At 46.3% G+C, this 23,472-nt stretch overlaps 1 protein-coding gene across 1 annotated transcript; it reads left to right on the forward strand.

Moving 5' to 3' along the window:
• The first annotated feature begins 6,285 nt into the window (after nucleotides 1–6,285).
• LOC134458060 (uncharacterized) lies at nucleotides 6,286–9,668 on the forward strand. The gene has a single exon (XM_063210167.1). The coding sequence runs from the start codon at nucleotides 6,369–6,371 to the stop codon at nucleotides 9,666–9,668; it is 3,300 nt and encodes a 1,099-aa protein (XP_063066237.1). The 5' UTR covers nucleotides 6,286–6,368.
• Nucleotides 9,669–23,472: the final 13,804 nt, after the last annotated feature.

Raw genomic sequence — 23,472 nt, forward strand, 5'->3', positions numbered from 1 at the left:
GATGTGAAAGTCATGGTACATATCAGACCATTTACCAAGGATTAACCTTACATGTAGAACTTTGAGGTTTTTGCATTTGGAAACCCTAGAACATATGATATCTACAAAAAGTAGAGGCACATTATTACGGTGTGATTTGACTTACAGTGCTGCAAATTGTAATATATGATATTCAGGTCTGCGACTCTTAGCCCTGAAAATATAATGAATCTGACACAAATAGTTCTGGAGATAATTGAGTCTGAACATGGTCACTCATGCAATGACGCTAAAACAAGCGTAGGGGGTGTACTTATTTACAGATTTTTTGTGCCAAAAGTATCCAGAGCTGAGTTCTGATATTGTGGATATGATCTATTGGATGTTTAAGCCATCACATACATTTTTTCAGGCAAATCCGAGGGGGTTGAGTGGGAGATTTTTCAGAAATGTGCTGATTCCAGCTGGAATGACCTATGAGCGTTCAATGTGGGAGCAGGTTCGCACACCAAAAGAGACAGTAGGTCAGGCACAAAGAGTCATGTTGTTACTTTTTTTGACCAGCAGATGGCAGCGGAAGAAACGCATAGAAAACATATTGCTCTCAATGTGCATGGTTCCCATGTTCAGGGTGGAAATTAAATGAGAAAACATCACATAAGACAAGTCTCATTGGTATTTTTAAAAAGAAGAATTAATGGAGAATGAAGAAAAAAATAAAATAAAAATCTGTGGACAATCCCACAAGGGGTTCTGGAGCTCTGAAATTGACACCCAAAATGATTTGTCAGACTTGTGAGGTCTTCTTTTCAAACACTGATGGGGTTTCCTTTCTATTTATAGCTTTTTATGAGAGTGTTCCTACTTGTCTCTACAAAGGAAANAAGTCAAGAGGCTATGTTGGGCACAAATATGTCTTCTGAAGGCCTAAACAGAGCACAGCCAAAAACTCCAGTACAATTTGTATCATCTTTGAGGGAATGCTATGACAATGCACGATCATACAGACCAAAACTGACAGTTTAGCAACAAACTATTCCTATCTATGAACCAGCATGCCAAATTTGAGCTTCATACATGGTTTAGTTATTGAGCTAGGGGCTTGTGAACTTTGACAAAAAAAAGTGTGTGAACAAAATGGGCACCCCCCTCCCCCAGTAAAATTGGCTGTAACACGGAGAGTATACATCTTACATTCAAATGAATTTACAGTGTTTCTCTTAAGTACCATGGGTACACTTGGTAATATTTTCAGAATTTTTTGAGACCTAAGTGCACGGGCACTTGTTGATTTGGCGTGGAATGACCTAGCAGCCATTGGTTCCGTTTTGGTTCTGGATACGTTTCGGATACATCATTTTTGGTTTTGTTTCGGTTCTCACTGGGTTGCCAGGAAAGTTTAATTTAAGTTCCCAGAACGATATATGTGTGTTTCCCATTCCATTCCCTCGCCGTTCTCTCACCGTACCTTTATTGCTTTTCATGTTTGTTCCCTCATTGTTCCCAAATGGTTCCCATAACCTTGATGGTTACATTATAGGTCTGGTCACGTCTGGTTCCCTAGACGTGCTCCTGATGTTCCCCCAACTTTGTTTATACTGTGTTGTTCAGAGCATAAGCAATGATAACTGTCCACCCAATTAAATCATGTACATCTACATATTAGTAACAGCATTTCCTCCAGATTTAATCATGTACACAATCTATTTTTTTTATTCCATTTCATTCATTTAACTCAACTTGGTTGGGTTGATCTAAGGTTTGGCTGTGCACACAACATCACACAAAATATGTGGTGAGTGAAAGAAATAACTTGAGAACTTGTTACACCTTTGCCGGTAACAAGCAGGCCCCTCACAACCAATCTGTCCATCAGCGCCTGGCCAAACCTAATTAGTTAGGGCTGGTATAACTTGACTCAATTGCTTGCACCTGAAAAAAATCCTAATCAATCTGGTCACATGGTACTCTTGAGCCTGTATATAAACCTGGACTGTCAGAGTGCTTTAGTTATTTGCCTGCCTGCCTGCCTGCTGGCTGGTCAGCATGGCACAGCATAGCGCTTGTTTACCTGCTTTGCAAGCAAGCTAATAGCGCTTTTGGCTTATGGCATTTGTTAGCTACATCTTGTGCCTTGCTTTTTGAGCTAGTCAGTAACAGCACATGTTACATTGCTTGCTTCATTGTGCACGTGATGTAGATGGTACGGTTATCTTTTAACTTCATTAAGGAAAACAATTGGTATTAATCCCCGCTGTATTGTTCATACAGGCTCAGCTGATATTTCTCTCACATTGTGGTACCGTACGGCATAGACTGGTGTATAAAATATAGACATCATACATGTTTTCAGCAACATTACACCTTATCTCAAGAGAGCAGTGTGGCAAACTGATGCCAGGCGCAGGGTGTTTCAGTCATGGTGGGGGATGGGAGGTGCTTAAGTACTAGTGGTGTGGATCGGCACTGCCCTCACGATCCGATTCGATCACGATTCGGGAGGTAGTAGATCCGATTCGATTCGATTCTATTAGATCCAATCCAATTCTACAATGCTTTGTGTTGGAGCCAATTTAGCTTCCTAAGTTTAGACTCTTAGTTTGGTTAAGATTTGCTGGCCTTGGGCCCTTGACTTTTATTTTGACACAGCCTTGGGTCACCTGACCAGGTAAAGATGGCTGCCTCTCACTTGGTAGTCAGTCTCAGTTAGACAAAGGAAAGTGTTGTAGTGATATAGTTTTTTACCGCTTACACGCTTACATACTCTAAACTTGAATCTTTGGAAACCTTTGAACATTGAAAACATATACCTTAGTTTACTTATTGGAACCTTTTATGTTGAGCCTTTATACTTGTATTAACTAGCCTTATTTTGGATAACAAACAATTTGGATTGCTACACTGTGTGCCACCTGCTTGCCTGCCTACCATTCCCCCCCCCTTTCTTTGCCTACCTGCCTGCCTACCATTGCCTACCATCTCTTGCTTGCCTGCCATTGCCCCTCTCCCTCTGCTTGCCTACCTGCTACTTACCTGCTTGCGGCCTACTTACCTGCTTGACTCCATCTTGAACATCTTCATCCATCTTGACCAAGGTATGAGCAACAGCTGTACACAAGTGTTTTAAGATAAGCGCGTGACAACAACTATACAACACTCTACCCCTTTGAAGTTTGAATTGAATCGAAACTGACACTCACATAAAGTAAAAAACTGTTCATGAAGTGCTTACACATGGAGACTCAACTTGAAATGAGATTTGTTTGACAAAGGAATGTGGAATTGTTTGGATTGTGTATAACATACACCTTGGATACTCTGGATTTTGGACCACATTCTTGAATTTAAACTAAAATCCTGTGTTGAGTCACTTTATTCGAAATAAGCTCTTTTGATGAAATTGTTTGAAGATGTCTGAATCCAAGTCAGCTGAAGTTGAAAATGATTTTGAAGTTGAAGTTGAAGCTGCTGATTCACCAACAGAGGATGCTAGCACACAACTCATGGCTCAACCTGAGTTACCTGAAGTTGAAATTGAAGTTGCTGATTCTCCTACAGATACTGATAATGTGCAAATCATGCCTGAAAAGCAGTTGAATCAGCGCATTTCAACCCGAAAGGGAAAATTGAGTTATTGCACACGGAAACAAAAAGAGTTAAAGACATTTATGGACAATGGCAATGTTACTGATATTGAAAGGGGCATTCAAGCTCTTACTGATGCAATGAATGAATTTGACAAAGCTCATTTGTTGGTGCAAGACATGTTGACTGGAGATGAAAGGCAAGATGACCATGTCAAATGGTATGAACCAAAAAAGAAGTCCTTCTTGTCTTTTCTTGAAAATGCGCAAACATTCAAAGGCAGTCTGTCTCAGCCATTACCAGTCATTACCCCCATGGACAGTGTCTCCAATGCAACTAGAAGGTCAAGGACCTCTCACAAATCAAATGCAACATCAGTATCATCAGCTCGTACAAAGGCTCAAGCAGAAAGGGCAGCTCTACTTGAACGTTCTGCTGGGCTTAAGAAGAAGCAAGCTCTTGAGCTACAGAGGATACAATTGCAAAGTGAAATAGAACAGAATGCACTGGACACTGACATTGCTGCAGCAGATGCAAAGGTGAAAGTTCTGGAGAATTATGAAAAAGAAATGGAAACTAAGGCACGCTCTGTTTGTCGATCGGAACCCATGGATGGCATGAATTTTTATCTGGAAGCACATGGAAAAGGTGTAAAGGAAACTTGTTTGGATCCAGATACTTCAGTGGAATATGTTCATATACAAGCTGTCCCCAAGACTCCTCTTCAGGTGCTTACAGCACAAAGACAAACACAGCTCTCCTACCAACTACCTTCATATCCACCTCAGCCCACAGCTGCAACTCCCAATCCACCTGCTGCAACAGCAGCTTCAGTCTCTGCTGCGGTCACCTCAAATGCAGCCGGCATAGCACCCATGTCCATTCCTACAGCTGGCACCTTTACTCCAGCTGTTGCGGCAGCTGCTTCCTCCACTCCTACAGCTGCCACCTCCACTCCCAATGTAGTAGCATCTACCTCTGCTCCCACTGTGCTAGTAGCCAGTCCTGCCCTCATGACTTCAGCAGCTAATCCAACCACACGCTCTACACAGCTAAACACCAGTAGCGGCTTAAGTGACATTGCAAATCTCTTCATTCAGCAGCAGGGGTTATCTCTGCTTCCCACTAGAGACATACCTGTCTTTGATGGGGAACCGTTGAACTTTAGGCCTTTTATGCAGGCATTCGTGCATGGAATAGAGAATAAGGCCATAAGTAACTCAGACCGCTTATATTATTTAGAACAATACACTTCCGGCCAATCAAAGGAACTGGTGAGAAGCTGCTTGCATATGAGTGCCGATGATGGATATGCAGAAGCAAAAAGATTGTTGGAGTACCACTTTGGTGACAAAATAAAACTCACAAATGCATATATGGAAAAAGCCTTAAGCTGGAATAGCATTAAAGCAGAAGATGGAAAGGCATTGTCCAGTTATGCACTCTTTCTTCGATCATGCTGCAACTTGACTCAAAGTCTGAAAGATATGGAGGAGCTTAGTCTGCCCTCCAACCTGAGGCTTCTCGTTTCTAAGCTTCCTCTGAAGTTGAGGGAAAGATGGCGGTCAAAGGCGTTTGATATCCTGGAACAGAGAAAGACCAAAGCTACTTTCTCTGACCTTGTCTCATTCATTGAAAAGCAGGCCAAGATCATGCAAGATCCCCTCTTTGGTGACATCCAACAGCCACTCCCCTCAAAGAAGTTCATGCAGCCCAAACCCCCATCAGATTCTAAGCTTTTATTTAAAAGCAAAGGTAGTTTTGTAACTGCTGTGGCAAATACTTCTGCTCCTTCCTCTAGTGGTGTCCCCCAGCAGCAATCTGCTGCTACCAAGCCTCCTGTGACACCTGTCACAAACACTTGTGCAATTTGCAATGGAATGCACACCTTGACTTCATGTGAAGAGTTGTTGTCTAAGACACATGAAGAACGTGTTGACATATTGAAGAAGAAAGGTGTCTGTTTTGGCTGCTTGGTAAAGGGCCACATGAGCAAAGATTGTAAACGGCGCCTAACTTGTACTGTTTGCTCTAAAAGGCATCCAGAGCTCTTGCATATTCAGAAGATGGATGATGGTGTCACAGACCACAAAGGAAACGCCAGTGGATCTGGAACGTCAATAAACAGCGGATTGGTCTCACTGGAAAAGAAAGATATTGGATCCAGTGATGATCACTGCACATTGGCTATTGTACCTGTTCAAGTGAAGCTGAGTAAATCCAATCACGTTGTTCAGACTTATGCATTCCTTGATCCAGGAAGTTCCGCCACATTTTGCACTGACAGCCTCCGAAGACGACTGAATGCAAGAGGAAGACGCCATAGGATTCTTTTGCGAACCATGGGTCAGGAGAAACCCACTGACAGCATTGTCATCAGTGGCTTAGAAGTAAGCAGCTTGGAAGGAGGAAAGTTCTATGGACTGCCTGATGTTTACACACAGCAAACAATACCTGTGAGCAAAGACCACATACCAAGGCAGAAAGATTTAGAGAAATGGCCACATTTGAAAGAGGTACGTCTGCCCAGCATTGATGCCAACATTGATCTCTTGATTGGTACGAATGTGCCCAAACTCATGGAGCCATGGAAGGTGATAAATAGCCGGGGCAATGCACCGTTCGCCACCAAAACTCTGCTAGGCTGGATCGTCTGTGGTGTCCTCCATAGCGAGCACACAAGTCTCAACAAGCAAGGCAAACCATGTGTTTATAGCCATCGGATTTCTGTGGAAGCTGTACATGACCTCCTAGTCCAGCAATACAACCATGACTTTCCTGAGAGTGCGTATGAGAAGGAGGAAATGTCTCAAGAGGATCAGAGATTCCTGGACATAATGAACACCTCAGTGAAACTACAAGATGGACACTACCAATTGCCGCTGCCATTCAAAGGGGATCCCGAAATGCCCAACAACCGTCTGATGGCAGAGCAAAGGGCAGAATCTTTGAAGCGGAAGTTTGGCAGGAACACCGTCTTCAAGGAAGAATACACCGCGTTCATGAACGCCATGTTGAAATCTGGACATGCTGAACTTGTACCTAAAGAAGAAGCGGCATTGCAAAGCACAAGATGTTGGTACATTCCACATCATGGAGTACGCCATCCTAAAAAGGGAAGCTTACGAGTGGTTTTTGATTGCTCTGCCTCTTACCAAGGAACATCTCTCAACAACGAACTCCTGAAGGGCCCAAATCTCACAAACTCCTTGATTGGCGTCCTGCTGCGCTTCTGTCATGGGAGCGTAGCCATACTTGCGGATGTGGAGAAGATGTACTACCAGGTGAAGATACCGCCAGAGCATGTTGATTTTCTACGCTTCTTGTGGTGGGAAGATGGCAACACATCTCAGCCTCTCATGGAGTACAGGATGACTGTTCACATCTTTGGAGCAACATCATCAGCTAGTTGTGCCAGTTATGCCTTGAGGAGGACTGCTGACGACCACAAAGACAGCTTCTCAGCTGAGACAGTGAACACGGTCCTCAACAACTTTTTTGTGGATGATCTGCTGAAGTCTGTGGACTCTGAGACCAATGCCATTCAACTGCACAAGGAACTGAAGGCTCTGTGTGCGGCAGGAGGTTTCAACCTCACCAAGTGGTCCAGTAACAACCGAGCTGTCCTGGCCCACATTCCTGAATGTGAAAGAGCTAAGGGAGTGAAAGACTTGGACCTAGACTTGGAAGACCTGCCAATGGAAAGGGCCCTTGGTGTACACTGGAGTGCAGAAGATGATGTCTTCAAGTTCCATGTGGCCCTCAAAGAACAACCATGCACCAGGCGAGGCATTCTGTCTATGGTCAGTTCAATGTATGACCCGCTAGGGTTTCTTGCCCCAGTGACCTTTCCAGCAAAACACCTGCTGCAAGAACTTTGCCGACTGAACCTTAGCTGGGACGAAGACATACCCAACACCCTGGCGCAATCTTGGAAACGTTGGCTGCAGAACCTTGAGACTCTCGCAGACTTCAACATCACCCGCAGTTTCAAACCGAAGGACTTTGGAAAGGTTGAACATGCACAATTGCACCACTTCTGCGATGCAAGTGAAGTGGGATATGGCATGGTTACCTACCTGAGGTTTGTCAATGATCTGGAGCAGGTGCATGTGAAATTTGTGATGGGGAAGTCTAGAGTGGCACCGTTGAAGTTGATGACAATCCCACGACTTGAGTTGACTGCTGCAGTACTGGCCGTTCGTATAGACCGGATGCTCATTGAAGAATTGAAAATGGACCTGGAACCATCCGTGTTTTGGACAGACAGTACGACTGTCTTAAAGTACATCAAGACTGATAGCAGACGATTTCACACATTTGTTGCCAATCGTGTGAATGCGATCAGGGGCATGTCTGAAGTGTCACAGTGGAAACATGTTCCTGGAAAACTGAACCCTGCAGACTATGCGTCGCGTGGATTGAACGCCCCCGAGTTCCTGAAAGGCAACAATTGGATCAATGGTCCTAAGTTCCTGAAAGACTTGGCCAAACACTGGCCCAACTCACCTGTTGACCCTACGATTCCACCAGACGACGCAGAGTTGAGAAGAGCAGTACTTGAAGTTCACGCCACTGTTGCCAGTCACCATGATCCCACTAGCATGTTACTGAACTACTTCTGCACTTGGAATAAGCTCAGAAGAGCTGTTGCATGGTTCTTGAAGCTAAAGAATATACTTACCCGACGTGTCCTCAAAAGAAAGGGAATGTTGAAGGAAGTTGAGGCTGGACCCATGGCACTTTCTGTTGAAGACCTAGAAAAGGCAGAAGAATCAATTGTGAAGTTTTGCCAAAACCAAGGATTTCCTCAGGAAATGGCATGCCTGCGCAATGGAAAGAATGTCAGCAGGAAAAGCTCCATCTTCAAACTGGACCCGGTACTTGACCATGGCGTATTAAGGGTTGGTGGCCGCCTGAGCAGGATGGCTATGCCAGAGGAGCAGAAACATCCCGCTATCATGCCCAAGAGGCATTTTGTCTCAGAGCTTCTGCTGCAACACATCCATAAGCAAGTTGGTCATGGTGGCAGAAATCACATTTTGGCAAGCTTAAGGAAAAAATACTGGATTCCTTGTGCAAATTCCTTTGCAAGGGAAATTGTAAGCAATTGCTTCCCCTGCAGGCGAAACTATGCACGTGCAGGTGAACAAAAGATGGCCGATCTGCCAATTGATCGCTTAACCCCTGACCTCCCTCCATTCTCACACGTTGGAGTGGATTACTTTGGACCAATAGAGGTGAGAAGAGGGCGTGGCATGGCAAAGCGTTACGGTGTGCTATTTACTTGCTTGACTACCACAGCAGTCCATTTGGAAGTAGCACACTCAATGGATACAGACTCCTGTGTGAATGCGTTCAGACGCTTCATATCCAGAAGAGGCCAAGTAAAGGAATTAAGGTCGGACAATGGAACTAATCTGATCTCTGCTGAAAAGGAGCTACGGGATGCACTGAAACTTTGGAACATGGATCAAATTGAGCGCAGCCTCACCCAGAAAGGTGTCAAGTGGACATTCAATCCTCCAGCCGGTGCCCACCATGGAGGTATTTGGGAGCGCATAATAAGAATGGTAAAAAAGGTCTTAACTTCCATCACAAACCAGCAGTCTTTGGATGATGAAGGTCTAGTCACAGTGATGTGCGAGGTGGAATCCATCCTAAACAGCCGTCCATTGACAACCGTTTCCAATGACCCCAATGACTTGGAACCCTTGACGCCCAATCACCTACTGCAGCTTAAGGTCCAACCCGTGCTTCCACCGGGAACATTCAAACAGGAAGACTTGTATGCCAGGAGACGGTGGCGACAAATACAGTATATCGCAGATCTTTTCTGGACACGCTGGATACAGGAATATGTCCCACTCATGCAAGAACGATCCAAATGGTCCCGCATCAGGCCCAACTTCTGTGTGGGAGACATCGTAGTGATAGCTGATCCTACAGCACCACGAGGCTCATGGGTGATGGGAAGAGTCATCGAAGCCATAGCGGACTCCAAGGGCCTTGTTCGTTCTGTGAGACTGCAAACAAGAACCAACCAGCTCCTAAGGCCCATCAGCAAGATCTACCTGCTGGTGAAGGCCAACAACCAACATTGAACAAAGACTTGTGACATGCGCACGTGCTTCCATTTGCACTGCATTCATACACTGATTTTGCACACATTATAGTGTAACTGGAATACGTAGAATTTAGAAATTGAATTAATTGGTAATTGGCCCCGTTGTAAATATGTTTGTTATAGCGTACGTGGTAGCTATAAGGGGCCGGATATGTTGGAGCCAATTTAGCTTCCTAAGTTTAGACTCTTAGTTTGGTTAAGATTTGCTGGCCTTGGGCCCTTGACTTTTATTTTGACACAGCCTTGGGTCACCTGACCAGGTAAAGATGGCTGCCTCTCACTTGGTAGTCAGTCTCAGTTAGACAAAGGAAAGTGTTGTAGTGATATAGTTTTTTACCGCTTACACGCTTACATACTCTAAACTTGAATCTTTGGAAACCTTTGAACATTGAAAACATATACCTTAGTTTACTTATTGGAACCTTTTATGTTGAGCCTTTATACTTGTATTAACTAGCCTTATTTTGGATAACAAACAATTTGGATTGCTACACTGTGTGCCACCTGCTTGCCTGCCTACCATTCCCCCCCCCCTCTCTTTGCCTACCTGCCTGCCTACCATTGCCTACCATCTCTTGCTTGCCTGCCATTGCCCCTCTCCCTCTGCTTGCCTACCTGCTACTTACCTGCTTGCGGCCTACTTACCTGCTTGACTCCATCTTGAACATCTTCATCCATCTTGACCAAGGTATGAGCAACAGCTGTACACAAGTGTTTTAAGATAAGCGCGTGACAACAACTATACAACACTCTACCCCTTTGAAGTTTGAATTGAATCGAAACTGACACTCACACTTTGCAATGTATTACATTTCTACTGAACGCAAAGCAAATGTTCAGCCATGATGAGGAAATACAAGTAGTCAGATACTGAGCAACAATTTATTGGCTGTTTTCTGTATCAGTCTGTATCAGTCTTGCAATGTTTTGAAGTGTTTTTATTTAATTTAACATTCATTTGCTCCCGAAATATCCATGGAAGTAATTGAAACTTAAAAAAATTGCCGGATTGATTCTGGAACTTGCCGGATCTGGATCTGGATCTGGATCGTCCATGCCCATCCGAATCGATCATTGTTGACACCACTATTAAGTACCATGATCAGGGTACCTCAACTATGGTGAGAGATAGTGGGGCAGGACCAAAGCACATTCACAATAATAAACAAGGTTGGGGGAACATCAGAAGGATGTCTAAGGAACCAAATATGCAACCAACAAGGTTAAGGGAACCATATGGGAACGGCAAGGGAACAAACATGACATGAACAGGAATAAAGTGAAGGTGAGAGAACAATAAGGGAACGGAATGGGAACTACACATATAACATTCTAGGAACGAAAATTAAACTTTCCTGCCAACCAAGTGAGAACGGAAAAATAACCAAACATGACTCTCTGGGGACGTACCCAGAACTAAACTGGAACCAAGGGCTTGTGTTCCAGGAACCTTCTTAGAACTAAAAATTGTTAGTAGGGTTGGAGCTCAGAGTCGGCACAGGTCAAAAGGTCATCCAAATATGCCAAGGTTCGCACCCCTTGCTTGCACAATGGGAGGAGTGTGGCTTCCAGGCAACGTGTGAACACACAATGGGTCTTTCTCAAATGGAAGGCCAGTGTCCTTCCAAGTGTATCAGCCTAATTAGTCACGCCCAGTGATTGGATACTTTTTGGTGAACTCTACAGAATATCCAATCACTGGGTATGACTAATAAAAGGTATCCAATCACTGGGCGTGACTAATTAGGCTGATACACTTGGAAGGACACTGGCCTAGCATTTGAGAAAGACCCAATGGCTCAGGGCTAACCTGAAGGGGAGCACCATTAACTCATATGACACCCCCTCAAAAGCGAAGCGTAGGTACTTCCTATGAGGAGGGTCAATGTGAATCTGAAAGTAGGCATCTTTCAGGTCAACCGAAGTGAACCAGTCGCCTTGATGCACCGAGCGCATGACAATTGCTGTGATTGCCGCTGTCATCATTTTTAAACCGTGAGACTCTGAAGTAGGTGTTGAGATGTCTTAGGTCCAGAATGGGCCATAGGCCGCCATCATTTTTTAGGCATCAGGAAGTATCTACTATAGAAACCATCCTCGTCCTCCGAGGGGGGAGCGACTCACACCGCTCCTTTAGCGAGTAGCGTCGCTATTTCCTCCCTTACTGTGATTGCCTGCTCGCTGTGGACCACCGACGGGATCACAGAACGAAACGCAGACAGTAGCCTCTCATCACTGTATTCAAGTTCTAGGGGAAAAACGGGGAATTATTCCACACATCAGCGCGCTGGGCTAACAGTATAACATGGGGTGCTGGCATCGGGGGGCCTTGGCATGTTGCACCGGACAGATGGAGGCCGTGGGGACCACCGGGTGGGGGGTCCCCAGCCTTCAGGGGGGCGCCTTCTGAAGGCAGGCTACCTGCCCTTGCGGTCCCCCTTCCCACGGTCAGGGGACCAGTGGTGGCTGGCACGCCCAGCACGAGAGTCTCCCCAGACAGGGTCCGAGTGTCCCGTGGGGCGTCTTTGCAGTGCCTGGAGGGCTTGGACCGCTAAGGGGGTGACAGGGCTGAATAAGAGGCCCAGCATTTGTAATTCAGAGCAGGCTAAGTGTAGGTAACTTGGAGAGAAGGGACCATGGCCTTGAAAACGGGCTGCTGTTTTTTTCAGCGCCTCAAATTGATGTTGCATAGACCTCCATGGCATCAGAGCCGAAAGGGCTTGAAAATGGGGTGATCCATCACCGCCTTTTTGTCCTTGTCATTCATGGACGAGAGGTTCAACCATGTCTGCCTCAGTCCAACCACGGCTAGCGACATGGCACAGCCAGACGCTTGCGGCATACACCGTGTCGTCCGCAGTATGAGCTCAGATGCTGTTCTAATATCAGCCCAGAGGGCATCAATAGGTTTGCCCTCAGAGAGGGCAGCATCCATGTCAGACCTCAATGAGCCGAGATAGGCCGTTAGCAGGGTGGACGCGTTCAGTGCTCGCACCGCTTGGGCTGAGGATCCATAAGATCTCTGTCCCAGAGGCTAGCGGCGAAGGGGGAAGACTTGTGTGGCAGCCTTTGTTTGTCGCCATGGAGACCGCTCCCAAAGAGGGGGCTAAATGATTAGCCAGGGCATGCTCCATTCTAGGAGGGTGATCCCAAATGCCATCCATGCCCTCCATATTCAACATTGACAAACCACCAATGGGAGCTGTGGATGAAAGTGGGTATTGCCACGACTTTTGTACTTCAGAGATAATGTCCGGAAAAGGAAGGAGTCACTTTTGGACAGAGGGCGTTGCTCTGGGGAAATAAAACCCATCCACGTGACCCCCAGCTGCCTTTTGACAGAAAGCATGGAGAGTGTCCCCCAAGGAAGCAGAGCCACCTGCCTCAGAGTCCGAAATGCAGCGAAGTGGATGTCGGAAATGCGAAAATGGTGACTTGCTAATCGGCGAAGCTAACCAGCCAAATCCTGCCCCCCTGTGCTGAGCACCTGCAATGTTGGGGCCTCGCCGCTTCCCTGCCTATCGTCTGTGATTATAAGTGTTCGGTGGTTGTTTCATACAATGAGGACTCCCCATAGAGAGAGTAGTCGAACGAAATGCGACTGATAAGAGAACAAATGTTAATCAGAGGGACACTTACCAACGCACATGGAATTATGGCTTATGTATCCAATGCTGCACACTGCAATACACACACACACACATACACACGCACGCATGCACACACACACACACACACACACACACACACACACACACACACACACACACACACACACACACACACACACACACACACACACACACACACACACACACACACACACACACACACACACACACACACAATATATACCTTATTTAACCTCCCAGGGCTACCATACTGAATTTCAATCTATAGACTTTTGAGCCATGTGTTATTAATAAATCAACACCCCCCCCCCACACACACACACACACACGCCACTCAATCACACACCTGTGCAGCCATAATTGTTCCCGGTTGGGATGTATCCTGGGGGAATACCGTATCCTGTCTTGCACACACAAGCACCAATTGCACCACACTCAGCGAGAGGCCCACAAGAGGATTCCTGACAGAAAAGGTGTCCTAAAGGCAGAGGTATCGAAAAGTAATATTACTTTGTGTGTGTGTGCGTGTGTGTGTGTGTGTGTGAGTGTGTGTACAGACTTTAAATCTATATAAAGTAGGTATTTATTAAAAATCGTATCATTTTCTAAAAGCATGACAATTTTACAGCCATCACTTTAATGTTTTGTCACCACTTATTCTCAAACTGATGTCTGAAGTCGCAGCATACACATGCACCAATTTTACCAATTCAGTCCATATTGTATGCATTGAGAGGGGATAGGGCCCCTGGGCGTGTCTGCGGTCCTGATTACATCTCCAACATGTGTAAAAATACACGACTGCTTCAAATTACGCATACTGTGCAGTTTCCCCCCCCACACATTTTTATATCCTGTTTCTATGGCATTTGGAGAAAAACGTTTGTTTTAGGGAACTTTTTAAAAAATAAATATCCGGATTTGGGAGCTAGATCTTAGACCCAAAGGCCCAAATGGAGGATTTTACAAAATTACCAATGTGCTGTACATGTCAACAGGGCGGGTTTAATAATAAAAATAAAAACTGTTTGTCTCTTTGATTACATGAGGCAGCTGTTGCCTAATGGTTACAGATGGGACTGGAGGGGTGAAGGTGTACAGGTCTTACAATCACACCAATGTATCCATTATTACAGCTAAAATACAGTTGAACTTCATAGTTCATACTGTAAAAAAAACATTTTGAAGGAAAATGGGTTTGCAACAAGATATAGTGAGAACAACTCAAAACATATCTAATGGGGCAGTCATGGGTGAGCGGTTAGGGCGTCAGACTTGCATCCCAGAGGTTGCCGGTTCGACTCCCGACCCGCCAGGTTGATGGGGAGAGTAATGCTGCCCCCTTGCACAGGTGAGGCATAAATGCAATTTCGTTGTGTGCAGTGTGCAGTGTTCACTTTTGTGCTGTGGAGTGCTGTGTCACAATGACAAATGGGAGTTGGAGTTTCCCAATGGACTTTCACTTTCACTATATTGTGATAGGCCTAGTATATATCGTTATCGTGATATATCGTAATCCATATTATGATATAGGCTCATGTTTATTTCCATATCTGTCACATTGAATAAATGCCTCAGCTAAGTGTAATAAAAATGCAATGCATTGATGGCCTTACGTGTTGTGTAACGTTGATTAGCCCCAGTAGGTTTGAGCAAGTGCACCAACGCTTTGAGTTTTCGGCATATTTTCACCTGCACGGATCCTATCTGAGGGCACCCGCTAGCATTCCTAACACATATTCCTATCATCCCTCCACTGTAAATTGTCGAACAGGTTCCCACACTCTGGACCCCATTGGAGGGTGATCGATCATTCATGCAGACCCCGTCCAAAATGTCGCCCCCTACGCCCAGGAAGCGGTACCAGCCCTCGGTCAGAGTGGAGTCGTCCTTGTCGTTCCAAGGTGGTAGAGAAGAGAAGGAGGAGGAGGAGGAGAAGTCTGCATTCCTCCAAGGGTCTGAAATGTTTGTGTACTGCTCACAGCCATCTGGAAAGAGAAGAGAAGAGAAGAGAAGAGAAGAGAAGAGAAGAGAAGAGAAGAGAAGAGAAGAGAAGAGAAGAGAAGAGAAGAGAAGAGAAGAGAATGAATGAAGCCAATTGGAGCCAATTTGGATTGGAGCCAATTTTGGTCCCCTAGGTAGGGGAAATTCTTTCTCTGCATGTATCCCATTTGTACTAGTGCATCACATTGAAGTACACACACTAGTACCCTAGAAGAGAAGACAAGACAAGACAAGACAAGAGAAGAGAAGAGAAGAGAAGAGAAGAGAAGAGAAGAGAAGAGAAGAGAAGAGAAGAGAAGAGAAGAGAAGAGAAGAGAAGAGAAGAGAAGAGAAGAGAAGAGCTCACACATTTCTTGTTCAAAAGTGAAAGTGATTTCAAATTGCCATTGACTGAGGTTAACAAGTAACATTAACACTGCTCACATATCTGTAGGGTAAGTGTAAAAAGTTGAACTCGCCACTTTTCACTGATTTAAAGCCACTGTTTATTTTAACACTAGAACTACCAGGATTTTTCTGCCTACCTAGAAGTACCAGAGAGGGGTCATTTGACCCGGCGGCTTTTACCTAATACACTAATCACTCATTTTGTTATGGTAATGAGGCTGTTAGGGGCCGTGTGTGGGGTGAGGGGTGAGGGGGTCACACCTTACAGTGCTAACAGCCAAGACAAACAGGGACAGACAGCTTCTTCCCAAGGGCTGTCAGCCTCCAAAATCACCACAGGTAAATAGCAACTTGCATGAAGTTATCAGCAGCAAAGACAGATAGCACAGTTTGGCGGACAGTGTGTTACAGTTTTTCTCCATTGGTTTGGCTCATTTCTTGAAACTGAGATGTCATTCTCAAAACATGGACAAATTCCAAAAATAATTTGCAGTTCCTCACAACAGAATGGCATTTATCATTGCCTTCATCAAATTTCAAATGCTTTTGTACATGTCTCATCATTTAGTACATCCTTGCAAATGGCTATGTACAAGTATCCTACAGTTATCAGCTTACATTTAGTAAGATGAATGTACCTTGCTGATCTATCCCAATTGGTTGATTCTCAGTGTAATGGTTGTCCTGAAAACATGTCAGCACATTTTCTTCATATAAGTCATCAATGAACTTGTGAATGTCCCATGTGATCATGACGTATCATATGACTGCAACCAGATAATGGTTGAATTACAATTTTTCTCGATTGGTTTGGCTCATTTCTTGAAACTGAGATGACATTCCTATAACTATTGGGTCATTTGGCCAAACATTCTTACACTTCTGCACAACAGTTCAGATAACTAGCAAAATGTCATATACCTCCCAAAACACCTCATTCTTGCATCAGCACTAAACCGTCTCACATATAAATAGTCAGTACCATCAAAATGGCATAGATCTTTCTCAATTGCTTTGGCTCATTTCTCAAAACAGAGATAACATTCACAAAATAACATGGACAAATGCCAAAGCAACTAGCAATTGTTCAAAACAGAATGTCGTTTGAAAACATGTCATGAAATTAGCCAAATAACAGAAGATGATAGCACAGGTACGGGTACCTGCATGGCGTTTCCGCCTGACGCACCTCCGCCGGTGCCAGTAAGGTAGCTGCAGGGTCGTCAGCCGGGAGCCACCCCATATCATTGATGTTTCGCTCCATTATTCCCGGAACATCTCAGGGTGGTGGAGCAACGGCAGGGACGTCTCCCTGCCGCCCCCTGCAGCTACCCCTAGGACCCCTCTTTCCCCCATGACCTGTCCCTCCTTCTCAGCCATAGCCAGAAGCTGGCTCTTTCAGCTTCTTCTGCCAATTCCTTGGCTGCCCTCTTCAGTTTTGGGCCGGTGACCCCCATCCTCCTCATAAAGCGCTGGATGGAAGTTCCAATAAACCCCCTGCAGCCCACCTCCCCAGAATGTTAGCTGTCCACCCAGCCTCTCGCCACTCGGCTACCAGTTCTGTGTACTTCTCCTTCTTCCTTTCGAAGGCCGCTTCCATACCACCCTCCCAAGGGACGGTGAGCTCTGCCATGAGCACTGTTTTGGCTGCAGGGGACCAAAGGATAACGTCTGGTCTGAGCGAGGTGGTAGTTATCTCCGGTGGAAACTTGAGCTGCTGGTCAAGGTCCACCTTCAGATTCCAGTCGCATCCCGGTGTTAGTAGTGCTGGTCTTTGGCTGATGTTCTGAGCTCCCGCCCCTTGCTGTACGAAGTGGATCAGGGTCCGTGACTTTGATGGATGGTCTTTGGCAGCTTCCAGCCTCCGTGCCTCGAGGATCTCTGCCAGCTTTCGCAAGACCTGGTCATGCCGCCACCTATATCTGCCCTGGGCCAGCGCTGTCTTGCAACTGGACAGGATGTGCTGCAAACTTGGGTTTGGGGCGTTGCAAAGGTGGCAACTTTCATCTGAGCCATACCACTGGCTCAGATTACTTGGGCTGGGAAGAGTGTCATAAGTGGCCCTAATAAGAAAGCTAAGCCTTGCTTGAGGCATCTTCCAAATGTCGGGCCACTTGATGGTCCTGTTGACCACTCCTTCCCAGGTTGTCCATTGGCCTTGCTGCGACTGACTGAGTGCTTTGATCTTGTACTGATCTTCTTCGCTCCTGACCACCTCTTCGATCACCAGTTGTTTCCTTTCCTTTCTTGTGGCTTTGGACCAGAACTTGGGGGCTTCTCCCCAACCCAAGCCGGCTCTCCCGAACTGTGTCCTGCCCACAATCTCTTTGTGCATGAGCCTGCTGATGGCCTGGTCAACAGCCTCTTCTGCCCTACATTTGCGTCCTGTTCGAACAGGTGCTTTGTTGTTTTTCACAAATGGGTCAGTTGAGTTTCTCAGCTCCAGGACAAGCCTTGCCTTCTCCTGCTTGTAGCCTAGGCTGATAGACTTCAGAGGCAGTTGGAGCATGTTTCTCCCAAACAGGCCTACGTTGGACAGGCTCCGAGGTAAGCATAGCCACTTACGGACGAAGCTTGGCTTTGGCATCCATCTTCTCTACCATGGACGAGGTGATCTCGCACATCTTCAGGGGCCACATGAGACGCTGGTAGAGGGTGAACTGATAGCACCAGACCTTGAGCTTGCCTGGCAGGTAGCACTTATCAATCCTCCCAAGTCCGTCCGCAAGCTGCTGCGTGATGGTGGCAGGCATGTGGGTGTCGGACAGGTCGGCCGTGTACTGCCTTCCCAAGCTTCGGACTGGTTGTTCAGCCAGGAGTGGGATCCTTTCCCCGTTCACTGTGAAGGAGATGAGATCATTTCTGGCCCCTTTCCTAATCGAGAGACTGCGGGACTTTGATGGTTTGATGCGCATCCTGGCCCATCCAAGGAGTTCCTCGAACCTCTTCAAGAGCCTGGCAGTACATGGAGCAGTTTGTAAGAGGCTGGTTACATCATCCATGTAGCTCCGCAGGGGTGGTAGCCGCTGGCCAGATTGTGATTTTACTCCTCGTCCCATCTGCCTCCCGCCAATCAAGATCACCTCAAAGGCTGCCGTGAAGATGATGGGAGAGACGGAGCAGCCCATTGCAATCCCTTTCTGGAGTTGGTGCCAGCTGGTGGTTGTTGCCTGTGTGGTGTAGCAAACTTGGAAACTGCTGAAATAGTTGGAAATCAGCCTCTGGATGCAGGTTGGAATGTGGAAGAATTCTAGGGCAAAGGTGATGAGTTGGTGAGGGACAGAGCCATAGGCGTTTTCCAGATCCAGCCAAACCACGTGGAGGTCAGACTTCTCCCGCTTGGCTGTCTGAATCTGATCCCAAATCATGGCTGAATGTTCAACGCAGCCCGGGAATCCTGGGATGCCCGCTTTTTGGCAACTGGTGTCAATATACTTGTTCTTCAAGAGATAGTTTGTAATTCTCTTTGCCACCACTGCGAAGAACATTTTGCCTTCCACGTTCAGTAAGGCAATTCCCCTGAACTGGCTGATGTTGCTTGAGTCCTGTTCTTTTGGGATGAAGGTGGTTATGGCTCTAGTCCACTCAGATGGAATAGGTTGATTCTTCCATGCAACTCGCATCAGCTTCAGCACCATTGGGCAGTTCTTATATACCCTGTAAGGTACGCCATTAGGACCTGGTGCTGAGGCAGATCTTGCCTTTTCTACCAGTTTCCTGATCTCAGCCAACCTTGGTGGTGTTGTGTCGAACTGAGATTCTGGCTCAGCAGGGCGGGGCACGTATCCTGGCGAACCGAGAGGGATGTTCCTCTCCTGATCACTTCGCTGGTTCTTCATGTGCTCTTCCAGCTCCTGTGCTGTGGCCTCCAACTTTCCATTCTTTTTCTCCTCAAGGAGGCTTCTGGCGAACTTGAAGGGGTCCTGGAAGAACTTTGTCCTCTCTTTCTCCTTCCTGCTCCTCCGTCTTCGAATGCGCTCCGCCCTCCGCAAGGTGGCAAGTTTAGTTCTGATTTGGGTCCAGATCGCGTTAAGCCCTTCCTTCTCGCTGTCCGCCGCCTTCCTCCAGGCCTTCCTGAGAGACCTCCTATCCTTCACAAGATTGTGAATCTCCCTCTCGCGTCTCCCTGGCTCCCTGGGCGTGTTCTTCCTCCCCGTCATTTCTCCAAACCTCTCCTTGCCTTCTTCGTAGATGATATTCCCAAAGAGGTTCAGCTTGGTGGTTACGCTGCCGAGTAGGGATTTTCCAAGGATGACATGCAAGTCTTGGTCGAAGCTCCTCCATGCCTCTTTGTCACTGGCTTTGGGCCATCTGACTTTAGGTTTACGGATAGGCTTCTCCCTCCTTGGTGGTGTTGGGGTTTCGCTGCTGCGGGTCTCCTCCTGATACTCATTATGGGGGGTAGGCACTAGCTGTTGTAGATGCTCCTGCTGCTGGGAAAGGCACTCTTCTTCCCTCTGGCCATCTGCAATGTTGGAAACAGCAACACTGTGGTGCTCAACCTGGTTCTGTCTCCTGCTTGTCTCATCTGCCGGGGCAGTGCAAGATTGCATCTGGCTTGTTCCTCCGCACTTTGCCTTCCCTTGGTGGATACGCAGGCCCCTATGAGTAGTCACGTTTGACCACCCGCAGCTGCATTTTCTCAGGGTCCGTTGCTCATTAGTGATTGCCGTTCCAGTTCGTGCCATGTTATCCGTCCGGTTTGGTCCATCTTCCATCCCGCCTCTCGGTGGACCTTCGGGCTGTTTTTCCTTTGTTGTGCTCGTAGTTAGTTAGGGCTGTCCTGTGTCACTTGACAAGGACCTGTGGGGTGGGTAACTAGCCCGTCCACACCCGGTGCAGTCTTTCCTGCTGCCAGTCAGTCTTCCCTGACCGCCCTCCAGTCTTTCCTGGATGCCAACTGCCCTGTTCGCAGTAGTCACTGGTGATCCAGAATAGCAAGATGATAGCACAGGTACGGGTACCTGCATGGCGTTTCCGCCTGACGCACCTCCGCCGGTGCCAGTAAGGTAGCTGCAGGGTCGTCAGCCGGGAGCCACCCCATATCATTGATGTTTCGCTCCATTATTCCCGGAACATCTCAGGGTGGTGGAGCAACGGCAGGGACGTCTCCCTGCCGCCCCCTGCAGCTACCCCTAGGACCCCTCTTTCCCCCATGACCTGTCCCTCCTTCTCAGCCATAGCCAGAAGCTGGCTCTTTCAGCTTCTTCTGCCAATTCCTTGGCTGCCCTCTTCAGTTTTGGGCCGGTGACCCCCATCCTCCTCATAAAGCGCTGGATGGAAGTTCCAATAAACCCCCTGCAGCCCACCTCCACAGGAAAGATGTTGGCTGTCCAATCAGCCTCTCGGCACTCGGCTACCAGCTCAGTGTACTTCTCCTTCTTCCTTTCGAAGGCCGCTTCCATACCACCCTCCCAAGGGACTGTGAGCTCTGCCATGAGCACTGTTTTGGCCGCATGGGACCACAATATGACGTCTGGTCTCAGGGGGGTGGTAGTTATCTCGGGTGGAAACTTGAGCTGCCGATCAAGGTTCACCTACAGAAACTGTAGTATACACGGTTGTAAAATTATTTTCTACTAACTAGAAAAGTTACAATACCATCTGACCTGTTGAACATTTACTATGTAATGAAATTCTTAAAATATGATGTCCTTGACTGTTTTGGGAATTGCGTAGACCACTTTGCATATGATGACTTACACAATGAAATAATGCTGACGTGTTTTGGAGAGGGCAACCATTAGACTGAGAATTGTCTAATTCGTTTAGATAAGCAAGGTCAATTTATTTGGAAAATGTGCTAAATCTATGCTGAATGTGTCAACGGAAGGGTATTTGTACATATCCATCTGCAGAGATGTACTAAACATTTGAGACATGTACAAAGCATTTGATATCTGATGAAAGCAATGACAAATGCCATTCTGTTTTGGGAAATTGTAAGTTGGTTTGGGGATCTGTCCGTGTTGTTTTGAGAATGTCATCTCAGTTTCGAGAAATTAGCCAAACCAATCGAGAAAAACTGTAACGTGTGAATCTCCCATGCCATGTGACCATAACGACTCATGTGAATGCAACCTGGCAATTGTTAGATGGATAAATACCAGTGCATGTGGACTACTGCTTCACTTCCCTCAAGAATTTTGTGGTGAAAGAAGCTCCTCTCCCAGATGCAGAGATACAGCACTCAACAGGCATTGGAAATGATCCACACACACACACACACACACACACACACACTCTGTGTCTCAAGTGACAGCTGTGAGGTGCTAACAGCTACATTTCCACAACAAAAGGAGTGTCCGCAGGGGGTCCAAAGGGTCAAATGAACGCCTTGTGGGGCTTTTAGGTAAAAAGGTCAATTGACCCCTCCGTGGTAGTTCTAGTGTTAATTAACTTTGTTTGTGAACTTGTGTATTAACTGTGCACCGTGAGGAGTGGGCAGAGCAGGAAAGTCACGCATACATGCACACACACACACACACACACCACTCGTAAAGGCATTCTCCTTTCCAGGTGCGAACGACTCTACACGGGAACGCGCACCGTCATGGCAATATTTCCATGGAGTGATGTCTTGCACTGAAAATGGACATGTGTATAATGCTTGGACTTGTGTCATGTTTTGTAGGCCTATAATATTTGTAGATTACATCTGTTTGGTGTGGGATTTGAATGAGGGCAACTATGGGCAATGTTTGTCTTTATGATTTGTAACTGGCGGTCTATGGAAAGGTCCAGGAGAAATGGTACAGGCTAATTATGCATTTTTCTCTGTATTGGTTAATTGAATAAGTATTTGCATAGTGAAGGGTATGTAAAGCCCAGCTCATTGTTGAGAGTGAGCTAGATAGGGGAGCAGCTGTTTATCGGTATAAGCTGTCTTCAGAAATAGTGTAAAACGTAGCTGCTGCTGAGAGCTGTATGAAGTGTCAGAGGTTTTGTGCTGTTTATTTTCGGAAGAATTAATATTTAGCATTTTCAGTTGCCAGTCTAGTTTTTTTATGTATTTGACGTTGCCAACGAGCACATTTTGTTTTGTATGAAATAAAAAGTGCTTCTAAGTTTAATCACGGTTTCCTGATCATCCATCCTCCGACACTCCAATTGCAACGTTATCCTGACAGGAGAAGACACAGCTTCCCCACAGTGAGATAAATTAATAAAACGAAAAAGAATACATTACATTTAAATAGAATAGAATAATAGTAGAATAGAATAGAATAGAATATTTTTTGTGATTAACTTTTAATTAGGTTTTTAAGGGTATTTATCCTGAAAGTTTATACTGTAATTAATTTTCTTAGTTATGCATACACGCGCTTGTGTGTGTGTGTGTGTGTGCGTGCGTGCGTGCGTGCGTGCGTGCGTGCGTGTGTGTGTGTGTGTGTACTCACCAACTTCCGCATGGGAGCTGCCGCAACACATGGCCAGGACCGCCATGGCCCCGCCTACAGGAAGACAATTAGCATCACCACTCATATGGCAAGACATTTGAACTACTACAGTAGCATCACCACTCATTTGGCATGCCATTTTAACTACTAGCATCATCACACCTGTGGCCAGGTCCACTGACATCTTTGGCTGGCCCCAGGACAAATTCATCTGAAAGGGCCCCCTTCGCAAGTCATATAGTACAATGTAATACAGATCCAATTCTTGGACTCCTTTCTCCCAGGGCCCTGGACAACTGACAACTGACCCGTCTGTCCCCTCCTGGCAGCTGTCCTGCCTGTAGCCATAGATATTAGA

This window comes from Engraulis encrasicolus, chromosome 1 (genome assembly GCF_034702125.1).
Source record: "Engraulis encrasicolus isolate BLACKSEA-1 chromosome 1, IST_EnEncr_1.0, whole genome shotgun sequence".
Taxonomy (NCBI): Eukaryota; Metazoa; Chordata; class Actinopteri; order Clupeiformes; family Engraulidae; genus Engraulis; species Engraulis encrasicolus.

What these genes read in the sequence shown, in the direction of transcription:
- LOC134458060 (XM_063210167.1), top strand. Translation starts at nt 6,369, where the DNA reads ATGTCTCAAGAGGATCAGAGATTCCTGGACATAATGAACACCTCAGTG.